This window comes from Salarias fasciatus, chromosome 11, assembly GCF_902148845.1.
Source record: "Salarias fasciatus chromosome 11, fSalaFa1.1, whole genome shotgun sequence".
Taxonomy (NCBI): Eukaryota; Metazoa; Chordata; class Actinopteri; order Blenniiformes; family Blenniidae; genus Salarias; species Salarias fasciatus.
In genome coordinates, this window is record NC_043755.1 from 4,701,134 (window position 1) to 4,717,347 (window position 16,214).

General features: G+C 40.7%; 1 protein-coding gene across 2 annotated transcripts; it reads left to right on the forward strand.

The window, feature by feature from the left end:
- The first annotated feature begins 4,916 nt into the window (after positions 1–4,916).
- Positions 4,917–16,214, forward strand: snx27b (sorting nexin 27b). 2 transcript variants are annotated; one of them, XM_030103432.1, is made up of 13 exons: positions 4,917–5,335; positions 9,293–9,524; positions 9,646–9,838; positions 9,999–10,063; positions 10,625–10,729; positions 10,947–11,025; positions 11,496–11,659; positions 11,770–11,859; positions 12,192–12,341; positions 12,532–12,660; positions 13,550–13,609; positions 13,698–13,746; positions 13,866–16,214. In XM_030103432.1, the coding sequence occupies exons 1-13, from the start codon at positions 5,004–5,006 to the stop codon at positions 13,931–13,933; spliced, it is 1,716 nt and encodes a 571-aa protein (XP_029959292.1). In that variant the 5' UTR covers positions 4,917–5,003; the 3' UTR covers positions 13,934–16,214. The 2 variants fall into 2 exon arrangements, with proteins under 2 accessions (XP_029959292.1, XP_029959293.1); XM_030103433.1 differs by having other exon boundaries at positions 5,004–5,335; positions 13,698–13,760.

Genomic DNA, 16,214 nt, shown 5'->3' on the forward strand with positions numbered 1-16,214 from the left:
ATATATGGAACTATTAGTTGGTTTAGAACAGAAGGAGACAACAGAGGGACAAAGACAGAGGCCTGTAAAGTTTTTTTGCACACACGTTTCTTTGATTTGAAAAAATTACAATGATTATTATTATTTCAACGCTGCTGAGAGAGAGAGAGTATTACAGTATACTGTTGTGTTGAATGCACATAAAGAGGGAGAGAATGATGCAAAACTATGGCCTTTAAAAATGAAACACTATTTAACTTTAAACATCACCATCATTTCTCTTGCATTATTTAGGCTGTTATGCTCGGTATCTGAACAAAAATGTATCCGTTTTATTTCATTTTCAGAAAAGTCTGCCACCCGCATTTGTCTTTTCATCAGCTTAGTGTAGCCGACTAATGAAGAAAAATGACACACTCATTTGAATTTACCAATAATCTGTGTCAAAAGTGTCTTTTTTTTAATTGGATTTCCAGGATGAAAGTCAACACCAAATGAACTTAATTGTCTGGTTATGATGATCACTGCATGTCTTGAACAGCTCAGCTCGGATAAAGTATGACTAAACATCACATCTTTTCAATTCATTATCAATGTACATCATGGTTCAAAACATGTGTTCCCCCAACATTAGTAAGACAGACGTCCTGATCATATTTTTTGTATTTTACTGAAACACATAAAATTAATTCATGAGCTAATCCCTCACGAGGAAACCAGAACACCCAAAGAAAACCCCATGCTCACACAGGGAGAACATGCAACTCCACACAATAATCCTAAACCCTCTACTATGAGGACTGACCGCCGCAGCAGTCTGCAGGCTAGTTCAGCACCTCAACTGATATTACTAGATTGTTTTAAATGAAGAACTGTACGTTTATTTCCTTATTTCAATGCTGCGAAGAGCAAAAATATTCAAGCAAAAAATTGTAACCTATCTGGATGTGGGTGTGTAACTTTGTTCAAGGCAGAAGTCTAAACTGAAACTCCTCTTGTTTGCAGTTTGATTCTTTACAAAAGAAATAACAAAAGGGACGTGAATGTCTCTTTCACCTATTGCCTGATGACCATTTATGCTACTTGGCACAAATGAATATGAGAAACTGGTTTTCTAGGGCGTAACCTACATTTCAAACATTTGTTGTTGTACATACTAAATCATGTGTAGCGACTGTAGCGCATCTACTCATTGAAAAAGAATTTAGATTTGAAAAAAAAAAAGCTCCTCCTCTGACATTACTGATGTGAACTTTGTTCATGCAAAAATAAAATCGCTCCATTCCCTATAAAGTTCCAAAGTGACCAGAAAAATATTCAATTTATTCAATTTAATTCCATAAAAAGTCTCAAACACGTTAAAAACTGCAGAGCAAGAAGTAGACTGAGAAGTGAAACAGGTGAAACGAGAGGCGGCAACTTTATGAGGCTGTCAAAAGATTCATTTTCTCAAAATGACGATTAATCGTAGGATTTCCATAGTTAATCATAATTAATCGTATTTAAATTGCATGCATGTTTAAAATTCAGTTGTTTTGCATTTCCAGGCAGTTTTTAGGGTAGTAACTTCCAGAGCTTCTTGATTGAGAATTGAACACGAAGAAAGAATTTCCTTTTTGACCTTGTTGGATTTCCAAAATATGTGTGAATGGTTCAGGAAACAACTCCATGTGTCTTTTTAATGGGTAAATGACACACACAACTCAAAAAAAGTGGATTTTGCATAATACCCCTCCTTTAATACAATGTCTTTGTTTATAATACAGTTTTAAACTGATATAAAGCCCTAACCCTAGTTAGACAATTAATCGCAATTAAAAAATTCATCTTTCGTCAGCCCAACATTAACAAGTAATGAAGATTAATGTGATTAACTCTGACAACTGTACTTTATTAAAAAAAGACTGAAGAGGAGGCCTCAATGCAAGTCTGCAGTCTGCAATCCATTTAGTGTACCATTTAGTGTCCATGTAGTAACACACAATTCTTATGGATAAAACAGTATTGCAGAAATTTGTCTGCTTTTCTGACAGTTGATCAAAATCAACGCCGACAGTCCTCGTGGGTTGAAAGATAACGACACTAAATCTAGTTTTCACCTGCATTCATACAACCTATGCATGCAGAGAACAAAGAGTTACACAACACAAACATGAACCTGCCTTGTATTCATCGACTGCTTGTAAAGTATGAATAGAAAGGACTGGTCAAGCGGGTTTGCAGGTGAACTGTCGCACACTAACGTGAATCACCAGATGTTTGTATGTGCACACATGTGCACCACCCACAGTGTTTCTGCTGTTATAAAAAGACGGCGTCGTCTCAGTCGGGACATCAGTCTCATCGGGGATCAAGCTGATTCGAACATCTTCTCTCTTCTTCTGAGGAACACTGAGGTGAATGCTGGTGACTCGGTGGAACGCGGTTAAAGCTCGACTGTAGTTTCTTACTTTAACTCTGAGTTATGATCATTGCATGCTTGCGTGAACCATTTATTTGTGTCTACAGCTTCCAGCATGGACAGTTTGGAAAAAGCTGCTGATCAAATTGAAGAAGTGTTCCGTAAGTACGCGGGTGAAGATGACAAACTGAGCAAGGAGGAGTTCCAGAAGCTGATTGACGGAATCCCCAACCCTGAAATTAAGGTAAGAGACACATTCAGTTCACTTGATGCACTGGCAGAGGGGCTCCACTTTGCATGGTTGTGTTGGAGAATGTCAAAATGTGTTTGTATGGAGGCCATTAGCCTGTGAATGGGTGAACGTAATGGCCAGTGTTGTTTTACTGCTGGAACAGTGGGGGGGGGGGGGGGGGGGGGGGGGACTTTTTTGTGTAACATGTTTTTTAATTATCATCCATAATGCTGATAACTGCCATCATCTGCCCTCCAGGATAAACTGAGTAAAATTGATCTGGACATGGTCATGCGGAGGGCGGACAGGGATGGCAATGACGGCATCGACTTAGAGGAGTTCACCAGGTTTTTGGGGATCATCGCAAAATGCCGCAACAAGAGGTTCGCACGCCAGTAAATGCCTGGACAAGCTTTAAAAATTGAAAACCATTAAGGCTAATGAACACATACAAATGGAGAATGTTTCAAAATGTATGTGCATGAGCATGTTCAGCTTATGGAAATAAAAATACCTGTTGAAACTCACTTGGTGATGTTTTTTTTTTTTTAAGGTTCTCACTTCAGGTGAAACAATTTAGGAAATGCATTCAAGCAGGTTGAAAGAAAGTGTCTTCATCACACACACTGGGTAGATTGACGGCAGCAAAACATTTCTTTTTCACAAAGGAGGAAAAGTTAATTCCTGAAAAACCAGGGACCGCTGAGTACAGATATAGCACTGTGTGCTTTCAGAGCCAAAAGACATACAAAGGTACTTTAAAAATAAAGTTTACTGTATTGGTCTGGCAATGTTTGACATGAACAATTAACACTGAAACAGTGTTTTGGTCAAAGCTTTGAGCTTCATATTTTCATAAGAATTATAAAGAAAAAGTGAAAGTTATAGAAATAAAAGTTTTATATGGAAATAAAGGTTCATGAAGATTTTAAACACTTTGTGTTCACTTGCTTCTTTCAGAATTCTTCTGCACCTTTAATATTTATTATTCCAATGCTATCCCCTTGTGGATGGTTGTAACTCTTCAACCTGATTCTTAAATATTAAAATTGAATAATATATGGCTTCGGACTTGAGACTTCTGATTGGACCAATGAAAGAATGAATTAAAAACCAAGAGAGATTTATACTCAAACTGCAGTTTTGGCTGAATGCCTGGAAAAAAGATGAATATGAAATACAAACAATGATTGCAAACTCATATTTTAAAAGAAGTGTTGAAACTCTGGACACACTAATCTCAACAGTATCGACTAATAGTAAAATAGCCTATCTGTAGTATATTACCTCTCTAAGAATTACATATGCAAAGTGCTTTGGGGAAATGTATCCAATATCTACACTAAAGCAACAAAACAGCACTGTCTGATTTCTGTTTTTGTGACTTTAGAAAAATATTTAAAATTCTTGGAACATCTGTTTTTGTTGATGTTCTGTGCATTCTGCAATTGCTTATTTCTCAAAAAATGATTAGTTCTGGTTGAAAAGCGCTTTAAAACATTTTACACTGCAAAAAAATCTATCTATTATTTGCACAAAGATCCATCGATTACATTGCACATTTTACTAATACAAATAATCAGGTGTATTCTTGTATAATCTGTTCATTTGCACATTTTGTTAAGTTCATATGGAACGCCTAGTAACTTATAGCCTAGTCAGGATCCATTATGTACGCAATACAATTGGTGAGTCCATCACCCAAAAGCAGAGCAGGACATGTCTTTGGTAGAATTTATTTAACATTATTATTATATTATTTAATCCTTTATTTACTTGTACAGTGAGGATTGAAATGAGCTAATATTATGTTGTATTGTGATCATAGTTACAAGGCACTACATATAACATTATGTAAAAGTTTCATATGAGCCATATGAGTCAGAGATTGTTGACTAACCTCTGAGAAGTCATTCTGAATATCTGTTTGGTTAGAGATATTATTTATTACTGATAAACTCAAGTTTATTAGGGAGAGGGAGCATACTTTGACTGTATTCAAATTATAAGACATCATTTAATGAACTTCCAATTTTAATTTATGCAACTGGACCTGGGCCAAATGTCATCTTTCTTTGGAAATCAAAATATAGCCATCCTTGATTCTGAGCTGTCCAGAAATGTTGTTTTGAAAGATGATTAAATTATCATTTTAGTTGAGCAGCTGCGACTCGTCCTGTCCAGAGAAGCCCTGCAGTCTGCAGTCATCCACTTGGAACACGTCCGGAGCATCCCGCAGCCTCTCGCGAATCATCGGACGCGTTCGGCTATTTCCGTCGCGCCTAAGTCAGTTAGCTAGCAGTGGTGATTAGCTTGCCACTACAAGCTAATGCCTGTCGGATACCTGATGTCGGCTGATTTCGGGTGGATGATAAAGACAGCGTAGGAAAAATGGCGGACGTCGAGGGACAAGGTGTTTGTTCCCCGGTCCCTCCGTTGCCTCACCCGTCCTCCCGAAACGGCTCCGGTAGCGGTAACGTAACACCGGGCACCGGCGGCAGCTGCCAGACGATGACTACCGTTACTTCGGGCCCGCGGTTAGTTCGGATAGTGAAGTCCGACTCGGGCTACGGATTTAACGTTCGCGGACAAGTGAGTGAAGGAGGGCAGCTCCGGAGCATTAACGGGGAACTGTACGCCCCCCTGCAGCATGTCAGCGCCGTCCTTCCCGGAGGAGCCGCCGACAGAGCCGGTATCTCCAAGGGGGACCGCATTCTCGAGGTGTAAGTGACCGCTACTGTTTTAGCTCAACTCTTAAGAAGATTACAGCGTTAAGTAATGTGTAGATAACTCTTTCATCGCCGGGATATCGCGCCGATGAAAATGAAAGGTAACATGAGTTTTGGAGTGTGGCTCGCTTTTGACTGGGAAGTGCCAGTGAGTGCATGCACTGTCGTATAGGTCCTGCAGGGCACAGTGTCCGTTCATCCCGATGAAAGAACTGTCTGTGTTTGTTAGTGAGAGTAGATCCAAGGATCATTAGTAATTCCTGTCACATTGAAATCCATCCCTCACACCCAAAGCATGCCAAATATTCTCAACTCGTCCCTTGTACAGATTTGTGTCATTCTGGCCGGGTGCAGTGTGCAGTATTTCTGCAGGACGAGCAGCTTCCAGCATAGTCTGCATTGTTTACATTAATCGTTTGTTCCTTAAGATCAGCATCATGAAATAAACTAACATTGCATGCTCTTACTGGATACTGGTTGCACTGGTTGGCGTTGTGCTTGCTGCATTCAGGACAGAGGTGGCTGTCCTCACTGCCGTGTTAGTATGCACCGAGATGGCTTGCTGATGCTAGACTCTGTTGCTATGGAGAACACACAGCATCCAGCTCAGCATCAATGCTGGTGCTTGTGTGTGTCTGTGTGCTGAATAAGGGGACGCAGAAAGGGAGGGATGCCTTTAGTTCAGTTCTGATTGGCTTTTCTCACTGAAGTTCACTGTTTGATTGGCTGCCTCTGGCACACTGCTTTATTAATGGATGGCCTGCCGAAACCTGGCAGTTTGTTGACCCTGGTATTTCTGTGTGGAACATATGTATGGATGCATTTTTACTTTATTTTTTTCAGTTGACATGGACAGTGCTGATCAATTGCCTGTACTGGCATACTGATTAACATAACAGACTGAATAGAACTCAACCTGCAGCCTAACTGCATATAGAGCAAACATGCATTTTAATAAAATATTACCACAAAATATTTGTCAAAAGCACTCAATGCCAATTCATGAGGCTGGGAACTTGTAAGGCTTACTGCTGAGAAAGCCCCTATTCCAAGTTTAGAGGTGGGAACAACAACAGCAAATATGAGCTAACATGTTTTCCCCATGAAAACCTGCAGATAAATTGCAAGCAATATTACAAAATATTACATTATTGTGAAAACAATAATGTTGCTGGACATTGCTTCTACATGCAATTACTGCTTTGTTTTCTTTACTGCAACAAGGTTTGGTACATAATTGCAGAACACATCAATAGGAAATGTTCCTTCACATGTACTGTAGCTGCACAAACGCAGAACGACTGAGCCATAACACATTAGTATCTGAGAGCTTTTAGAAAGTCCCCACTTGGACAGCAGTCGGATGCGTGGGAGTGGAACACAATTTGTTCCAAAAAAAGAGAAAACAAACACCAAGATGTATTTTTATGTTTCAATGTGTTTGCGAATGATTTTTAATTGTTTACCCTGTCCCATTTTCTTGGTCCTCATAAAACTTGTTCTTCATTTGAGATTTTATTTAAGGTCTTTTTTTCACATAATTAAGATTGTTGACGTGTTTTATTTCTCACTTTCTGCAACTCAGACATTCGGAATTGTTTCTCAATCTCTGTACACTTCTTGTGAAGTAATCTGTTTATTTGACCCGGGTTCATATGGTATTTCTGAGAATCTGTGTGTACACAATTAGCTGCACTGCTGTAGTGCCCAGTGCCCACTATTCTTTTTACAATCAATACTTCTTTGCACATTTAGAAACCGCTTCAAAGCACAATAATCTATTCCCCTGGACAGTGTTTTTCAGCATCCTGTTTTGTGCATAATATTTAATTCTTGCATACTCTTCTATATCTATGCAGCATACATAAAATTATATATATTTGAAACTTAAAACTATTAACTTGTGAACTGCATACATAGTGAAACACACAATAAATTATTTACCACCAAAGTTACAGAGAGAAGACTGAGTGATGATGCATGACAGGAAATGGCCTGTGTAAACTGTTTATCACAGTCAGAAATGCTGAGAGTACCAGTGCAAAGGACACTATAGCAGGTGCTTATTATATCATCATGGAGCTGCAGGAGGGAATAAACTGTCAAAATGCTTAGTCTGCATTTTGTGTTGCTGAAGACTTTGCACTTTCTCCCACTACACCTGCAAGTTTGTTGCATTTGTGTCTCCAATATTACTGTTTGCTAACTGCTGCTTACTTAGTCATCTTTTCCCTCCAAGATTAGTTTGGGTTTTGCTGTGTGTGCTCGTTCTCTGGGAGCCTCTCTTGATTGCATGTTCATCTTGCAACTCCATAGGTATTAAAATGTGTCTTCTCAGAGCCTCAGCCTTTTAATACAGTCACTAAGAGTTTGGTCTTAAGTTTTCGAGTGAGGCGTTTCTTTATTCTCCTTTAGGGTTTTCCCATCTTCTCCTGTCTGAATCCCCTTGTTGTGCTGAGAGGAAGCACACACATGCTGCTTTGGATACACAAAACATCTGTTGGCATCTTTGGAGATGACTTTGTTCTTTCTTTGAATAAAACAAGATATTTTTCTGGCTATTATACAGTTAGGACACACAAAACTCCAGAAAGCCTTTAAAGCACAGCAGTTTTTAAAATATTGAGGAATGACCTGTCTTTTAATTCAGTCATGCTTTTATCCAATGCCATGTTGTGATTTTTGGTTGAACATTGTACTCTGATCATTTTTCAAATAATGAAAAAAATAATATATACAACTGTTGGTATTAATAGACTAATCAAAATGTGCCAAGTTAATCTGAGGTGTTTTGTAGGTCTTCAGAAATAGTCTAAGTTTTAACTGTTACACTTTTTATTTTGCACTAAATATTTGTGGATTTTCTCCCTGTACTCCAGTTTGCTCCCACAGCTCAAAAACATGTGTTTAAGGTGAGGTGGTGACTCTAATGTGCCCAGAGGGTTATCCTGCCTCTGTCCTCTGATAGCTTGGATTGGCTCCAGAGCCCCGCAACCCTGAATTAGAGAAGGGAAAAAAAACTGCTCAGAGTTCCCCACCTGACCGTAAGGTTTCTTTTTGTGCTGCTGTGATGCCAGGGGGACAGTCCCACCGACCATACACACATATGACAGCTTGTAGTAATGGTTTCTTTTCACATGCACTGAGATTTCCCCCAAGGCTTTGATTGGCTTGCTTTTCTGCTGTTCCAGTATCCAAACACATTTTGGATAGTCTGCGAAAGTTGTTGAAAGGGAAGTTAAGTCTTCTCAGGCTTTTGTTGAAAGTATATAAATCAATTATAGTCGCACAAAAATGAATGGATTTATCGAATGTTAGTCAGTGTTATTCCAGTTCCACCGTTATTTGCCACCATATCCATTCCATTGAAGTATGCTTTTTTTTTTCTTTGTTTTGTTTATTGGTGAATAGCTGCAATTTATGCAGGAAACTTTAAGAGACTGCTTGGACTGTTTTGAGCAAAGTTAAGTGTAGGTGAGATTATCGTAGCCTGGTCATCCCTCTGATATTTGACTGCCAGAGAGCACACACCCTCTGCGGTGTGTATGATGCTCAAGTTATTTTGAGTCTTTTTGGGCTGGAATAAAATCCCAGTACCAAGCCAAGCAAACCTCATGAGTAACACTCATGGTTTTAAACAAGTGATCAGTACAATTAGAAAATGGGCAAATAATAACTACTTCCTTACAAAATGTCACTGTTATGTTTTTTTTTCTTCTTTTTTTACAAAGTACTACAGATGTGCTCATTCATTCAAGTTTATCCCTCTGAGTGATTCTGCCCTTTGTGGCCGTCTAGTCTGTGACATACTTGTTTTTTCAAATTCACAGTCATTCGTAGCTGTGATTGCGTTCTGTCATTGTGTAAAAGTGGCACTATTCTTAGAAAGGGATAAGCTGTACAGTTATAAACGACTGAACTTTCTCATCCTTGTCTGTTTCCGCTCTACAGAAACGGCGTGAATGTGGAAGGGGCGACACACAAGCAGGTGGTGGATCTGATCCGGGCCGGCGAGAGAGAGCTGGTGCTGGCCGTGCTGTCCGTCCCGCCTCAGGAGGCCGACTGCTTGGATCCTGGAGACGACGGTTCCGCCCAGTCCTGCTATGACTACTCTGACAAACAGGCCGTGCCCATCTCCGTTCCCAGCTACAAGCACACTGAGCTCAACCATGAAAAGTTTGTGGTGAGTGAGCGTACACACAGTAAATGAATGAGCGAATGAAACAAGCTGTGAAGGCATGGCATCTTCTGATTACCATTTCTTCTCTCTTTTTATGCCTCATTGTTCTTTTTCTGTCCTTTAGGTTTACAATGTGTACATGGCAGGCAGACAGCTGTGCTCCAAGCGTTACCGGGAGTTTGTCATCCTGCATCAAAACCTGAAGAGAGAGTTCGCCAACTTCACGTTCCCCAAACTGCCGGGGAAATGGCCCTTTTCGCTGTCGGAGCAGCAGCTGGACGCCCGACGCAGAGGCCTCGAAGAATACCTGGAGAAGGGTGAGGCCGAGGGGGGAGTGAGGTTTTTTTTCAGAGCCTTTGCTTTGAATTGTTCTGCCTCCAGTTTGTAGGATTAAGCAATAAATCATGATTAGAAAGGTTTTTTACTGTTGATGGCTATGAAGTTTTTCACTAATATTTTGTGTGTGTCGTCCTGCAGTGTGCTCTGTACGGGTGATCGGAGAAAGCGACATCATGCAGGAGTTCCTGTCTGAGTCGGATGAGGTAAATAAAACAGAGCAGAACCAGCTAGAAAAAGAAACAAACGGCTGATGTTGTTCAGTGCTTGAAGTTTTTAGCCCTTGTTGGCTTTTGGTTTTGATACTTTTTTTTTTTTTATGAGGCATCTAGCCGATGAACTCATGTGTAACATGAAGATTATAGACACGGTTACTAAGGCAACATGCTTACATTCATTTGGCCGGATTTGACTATAGCAGAGTCTTTAATCTTAAAAGGTTTGTGTCTCTGCCTCGTGCAAGGTTGTTGTTTTTTTAACACAATTTGAATAACCTCAAAATACAAAAAACCCAATAATCTCAGCAATATAGCTTAAAATGTCCTGCATACTTATGAGTAAATCCTGTTTTTATTCTTCATTTCTGTCTTTTCTACATAAAAGAAGTCTCAGCGCTCTGTGTATGTTTCTATGAAATTTGCAACCTTTTACACATCGTCTCGACCTTTTTTAGAGGGGGGAGAAAACCCTTTCCATGTAGCATTTGTCTTTTACAGCCTGTGAATCTACAGACATTTATTTCTTTTTGTCTCTTTTTCTTGATGGAGAACTATAACGGTGTGTCGGATGTGGAGCTGAGAATAGCCATGCCAGACAAAACTACGCTCACTGTCAGAGTCCGTAAAAACTCCACCACAGACCAGGTCTACCAGGTAAACGCTCGCTGCCCGCCTTGCTTTCATTCATTAAAAGGTTTTTATACCAGTTCTGTTTTGCTTTGGTATTTTAATAATTGATTCAGATTTTTAAAGATACCTTGTATTACTTCTTTGTGAAAAATGTGAGTTTTACTGACTGATTGACTCATTTATTTCATGAACCATTACGGTGAAGTCTTGTCTGTGTTCATACTGACTTCTACTCCTTCAGGCTGTGGTTATGAAACTAGGAATGGACAGTGTAACAGCCAGCTACTTCGCCCTGTTCGAAGTCATCAACCACACCTTTGGTGAGTAATAAACACGCCACTTAACCACACGGGTTAATTTAGTCTATTTACACATGGAGAAAGTCCAAGTACAGCTCCAAATTTAAACACAGCAAGACTCAGCTGCTAGAAACTGAGTTTTTGATTCCAACAGCTGTTTCTTTCGAGCTATTTTAAAACAGAAAGCGTCAGTACCTCTGCCCACTCTGATATTTCACATTTCAGTTAAAGTAGAAACCTTTTTTTAAAACTGATGACAATTTACTGATGATACTTTTTGTTTTTTAACAAACAAAGTCAGTGCAGCTCTGAAGAAGACGCCTATGTCAATCTCTTAGGGAAGCTAAAGTGGGGATTACCAGCCAGAGGTTTCAGTATTGATTATCAGACAGTGATTACAAAATGATGCTGTAAATGTTGAACCTTCGCACAGGGTTCTATCTAATCCTCTTTCCTTTCTGCCTTTGTTGTTTTATAATGTTCTTCTTCAGTGCGCAAACTTGCTCCCAACGAGTTCCCCCACAAACTGTATGTACAGAACTATACCTCAGCCATCCCGGGAACCTGCCTCACCCTGCGCAAATGGCTCTTCACCACAGAAGAAGAAATTCTGCTCAATGATAATCAGCTTGCTGTCAACTATTTCTTCCATCAGGTGTGCGCGTCTGAAATTTTCCATGTGTTTGTTTTTTCCAAATGGATTTTTTTTTTTTTTTTTTTTTTTACTATGTGTTCACCGATGTCCTCTGTCCGAAATCTTCCCAGGCTTTGGATGATGTGAAGAAAGGGTTCATCAAAGCCGAGCAGAAGTCTTACCAGCTGCAGAAGTTGGCAGAGCAGAAGAAGATGCCCATGGTCAGTTCGCCACAGAACACTTTTCTCCCCCAGAGTAGAGTACGGTGCGGCGACTGACACAGATAGCTGCTTATTATAGCACAACGGTTCTCTCACCTGTTTGGTGTCTTCACTGTGTGATATAACAAACTGCAGGATGTTCGATCAGGGAGTCTGCAGCTTTGATTCCAGTGTCATAAATGCCCATTTTTGCTTGGGGGGGAAGAAAAAAAAAGAACCATTAAATGAGTGAAATCTTCTGTTACAACCTTGCTGTTATAGCTTTAAGCGAAAACATAACGTTGCACCCTGCATCTAAACACCAGCCTGCGCGCTGCCACTGTCTCCTTCAGTACCTGAGCCTGCTGCGGAGTTGTGAGGGCTACAACGAGATAATATTTCCTCACTGTTCCTGCGACTCCCGGCGTAAAGGCCACGTGATCATGGCCATCAGCATTCACCACTTCAAGCTGCACGCCTGCACCGAGGACGGAACACTTGAGGCAAGGCCTACTGCTTGTGTGTGTGTGTGTGTGTGTGTGTGTGTGTGTGTGTGTGTGTGTGTGTGTGTGTGTGTGTGTGTGTGTGTGTGTGTGTGTGTGTGTGTGTGTGTGTGTGTGTGTGTGTGTGTGTGTGTGGTTAGGGGCGCGTGTGTTTGTGACAGAGTGCCCTGAAGTCTCCTTGTTGCACCAGAACCAGGTGATTGCCTTCGACTGGGGGGAAATGCAGAGGTGGGACACGGATGAAGAGGGCATGGCCTTCTGTTTTGAATATGCACGAGGAGAGAAGAAACCCCGCTGGGTGAAAATTTTCACTCCTTATGTAAGTAACGCACATCTAATCAAATTTATTACCATCTAAAACAGCTACTGTAGTCGTACAACCACAGAGTTGTGACCATTGTTAGAATCAATGGATTCCCTCTCTACTGTTTATTTGATTGACATTAACTTGTATCCTACATGTTCAGATTTACAGGTCATTGTTAACATTTTAGTTTACAAAACCAGTCTCCAGACTGTTGCCCTGAAACATTCATCATTGAATTTTATTTTAAGGCTGTGAAATGAAAGAACATGTTATCAATTACAATTACACATTGTGCTTCATCAGTTGTCTGCACCATGAATATGAAGCTACTTTAGATGCACGATGTGGTTCGCCTTCCTTCATCCTGCCAATATATTCCAGCTCGTAGAACACATCAAGCCTCTCCAGAGAAAATTATCATCCTATTACGCCTACTCTTATCATGATGATCCAGGAGCAGATGCAGACATGAGATACAGAGCACATTTTCCTCATGTACCTATTTGAAACATGCAAAATGAGGACATCGCTTCAGCTTCCAAGTTGCGCTTTATCCCATAGCTGTTTTCATGAGCAGTCAACACAGTTAGAGACTCCATTTAGGTTTACCAGTCATGTTTTGGGCCTCTACAAACTACCAAAGCCAGATTTTTAGCGAAGCTTTAAGCCTGAACTGACACTTGATTACTGGCACTTCTAAATATAATTGAACATGTTTTCTGATTGGACACATTTATTTGGTTTTGGTCTGCACTTTCAGAATTCAGGCTAAGTAATACTGCATCAGTGGTATCAAAAGGAGAAAAGAAACAGTTTCTACTATTTTGAATAGTAGACAGTGTCACTTTCATGTTCAATTTAATTCTGTTTCTCTTTGTGTTTGTGATTGGGAAACGTTCAGTTTAACTACATGCATGAGTGCTTTGAGAGAGTCTTCTGTGAGCTCAAGTGGAGGAAGGAGGTTCGTATCTCTTATTCCTCTATCGCACAATCACCTCTATTACAAGCCGTTTGTTTGTGCTCAGTGCTCTCGTGTGTGTGTTTTTCAGGTGGAAGAGGAAGCGACAGACAAGGACAATAAGAACTGCAATAAAGATGGTATGTGTGGCAAGGTAAGGCTCTGCCTGCCTCTGTCCAGCCTGCGATACAAGAATAGATAGTTTTTATGATTTTTTTAAGTTCGTACGACTTGGCCCTGATCGCTGTTTCCCCTGCAGAATATATTCCAGCTGCTGAGGCACAGAAGGGATGGGGGCACCTAGGAAGGGAGATCGTTACCTCTTAAATCCAGTCCATCGTCATCAGCGACAGAGCTCAGACTTGGCCTTGACCTCGCCCCAGACCCAGCCACTCTCAGCTAATAACTCCGCGGACGCCATTCACACTCCTTCAATCCGACATCAGAAGCTACTCCGTACACGCATCTGCTGATGAACACATCTGACAAACACGAGCATCGAAAGCGTACAGACTCATGACCCAGAACTCTCGAATCCAGCACATCATAGCCATGCATCGAGCAGAGCTCTGTCCAGAAGAAACCAGGCGTCTGTAGACTGGATCCGTGCGAGCCCCTTTTACTTATTGGCAGGGACCTGAAGTGGACCGTGACGTGCAAACGAGGAGGCTGCGAGCCCCTCTTGAAGGAGCCGTACTTGAAAAAAGGAATTATACGTGTACGCAGAAGGGAAAGTGGAACCTGTCAGCGCTCACAAAGAGGAACACAGATTGCAGTAATCAGCGGCGCTGCGGGCTGACCACAGGAAGACACCTAGCTTCTCAATTTGCGAATTACAGCGGCAGTGTCTCGTGTGTCTCTCTGTGCGCGTGTTTCAGTGTGTTAGGGAGGTACAAACAAGAGGGACGCTCTCTGAATGTAAGTCACAGCTGAATCATCACTCATCTGTTATGCACTACAAGAGATAACTTTTATCATTGCGATCAGGCTTGATGAGAGAAGGGAAAGAAAAAGTAGACCTTTTTTTATAAAAAAATTTGTATTGTGTTTCTGTTTGGTTTATTTGCATATGTCACTCATTGCAGGAACGAGGTGAACTTTAGATCAATGTTGCACTTTATCCAACAGTATTAACAATCTCCAGATGTGCTAAAGCTGACCTGGAAGGCAAATAGGGACAGGCTTACTGGAATAAGCTTGTACTTAACGTTCAATCCACTTCTGACTGACAGACAGCAGTGTGATTATACACTGGGTCGACATATGGTATATGCAGAACCATGCATTCAACTTGATTTCTATTTATTGTGTTATTTCAACACTCCATGCATCTGTTTCCTGGCATCGGGAGGCAGCAGTGACGCCGAGGACTCAGGCTGTTTTATATGCATTACACAGAAAAGACGGCAGGGGTCCTCCTCTTCCTTCCTGCTCTGTGATTACTGTGTTTCAGCAGCTCCCACAGGATTTATAATAGGCCTGTAATTCAAATGGCCTTTTTTCCATGCAGCACTATTTATCTCTGTAGCTAGCACTTTGCTGCTCCGGTAAACCTCTGATGCACTGCATGTTCGCGAGATGAAGATCTGTAAACAAAAGGGATTTTTGTTTTTTCCACTCCTCAAAGATACGATCACTAAAAGGCTTCCTAGCAACTGATTGCATAACGTAATGAAATAAATAACATGAGCCCGTTCGGTGTTCTAATTCCATGATGAATGCAATGATCAAACCCATGTAATGAGGTATAACCTGATTATCTGCTGGGGCAATACTTGTGCCGGCCTGAAAATACACAAATATATAATTACAGGTTATTACATTATTGAACTGGTATGCTCAGATGTCAGATTCTTTTGGAAAGTATTAGGCCGATTCCGCGAGTGTTGCAGTATTTCTGATCATCATGTTAGTAAAAATATTCAGTGAAGCCTCTTCAAATATACTGCAATCAATTTGTCCATTGGCAACAAACTCATGAGAACAAAATATGTTGCTGCTGGACGTCATCAATGATCATTTCCAGTTGTGAGTGAATCATTACTCTGGTTTAGCAGGTTATGGTGCTTTCGTAAATCTACAGCTGATTATATAGATTTGAATTAGTGGCTCTTATTAAGAGAACTTGTTATAATGACGGTGCTGTTCACAGAAGCTGCTTTAGGTGATTAATGAGTTGCAGCAGGTCTCTGAGGGCGTGTAGACCAGGTTTAATTGAAAGTGTTGAGCTTTGAATTGAGGCTGGATGCGCAGCCCTAAAGACCGCACACATTTCCCAGGATCCCCGTCTGTTTACCGAACCATGTCTGACACAGCCGATTGTCTGATTTGCCCCCCCCCCCCCTTAAATCTGCTCTCTTTAACTCTCCCTCCTCTCGATCTCTCGGCCTCTCATTCTCATTCTTACTAAAGTTATATGTCACCTGCATTATTTAATTCAGTAAGATCTATAATGTTAAATTCAGCTGATACAGTCTGGATTTCAGGAGCTGGATCAGAGTCGACTTGTAGATCCTTTGACATGCTGAAATGTGAAACTGACGAGTGTTTGGTTACATCGCTTACTGTAATAAATTGTAACATATTCTTTTAAATAAACTGATTTATT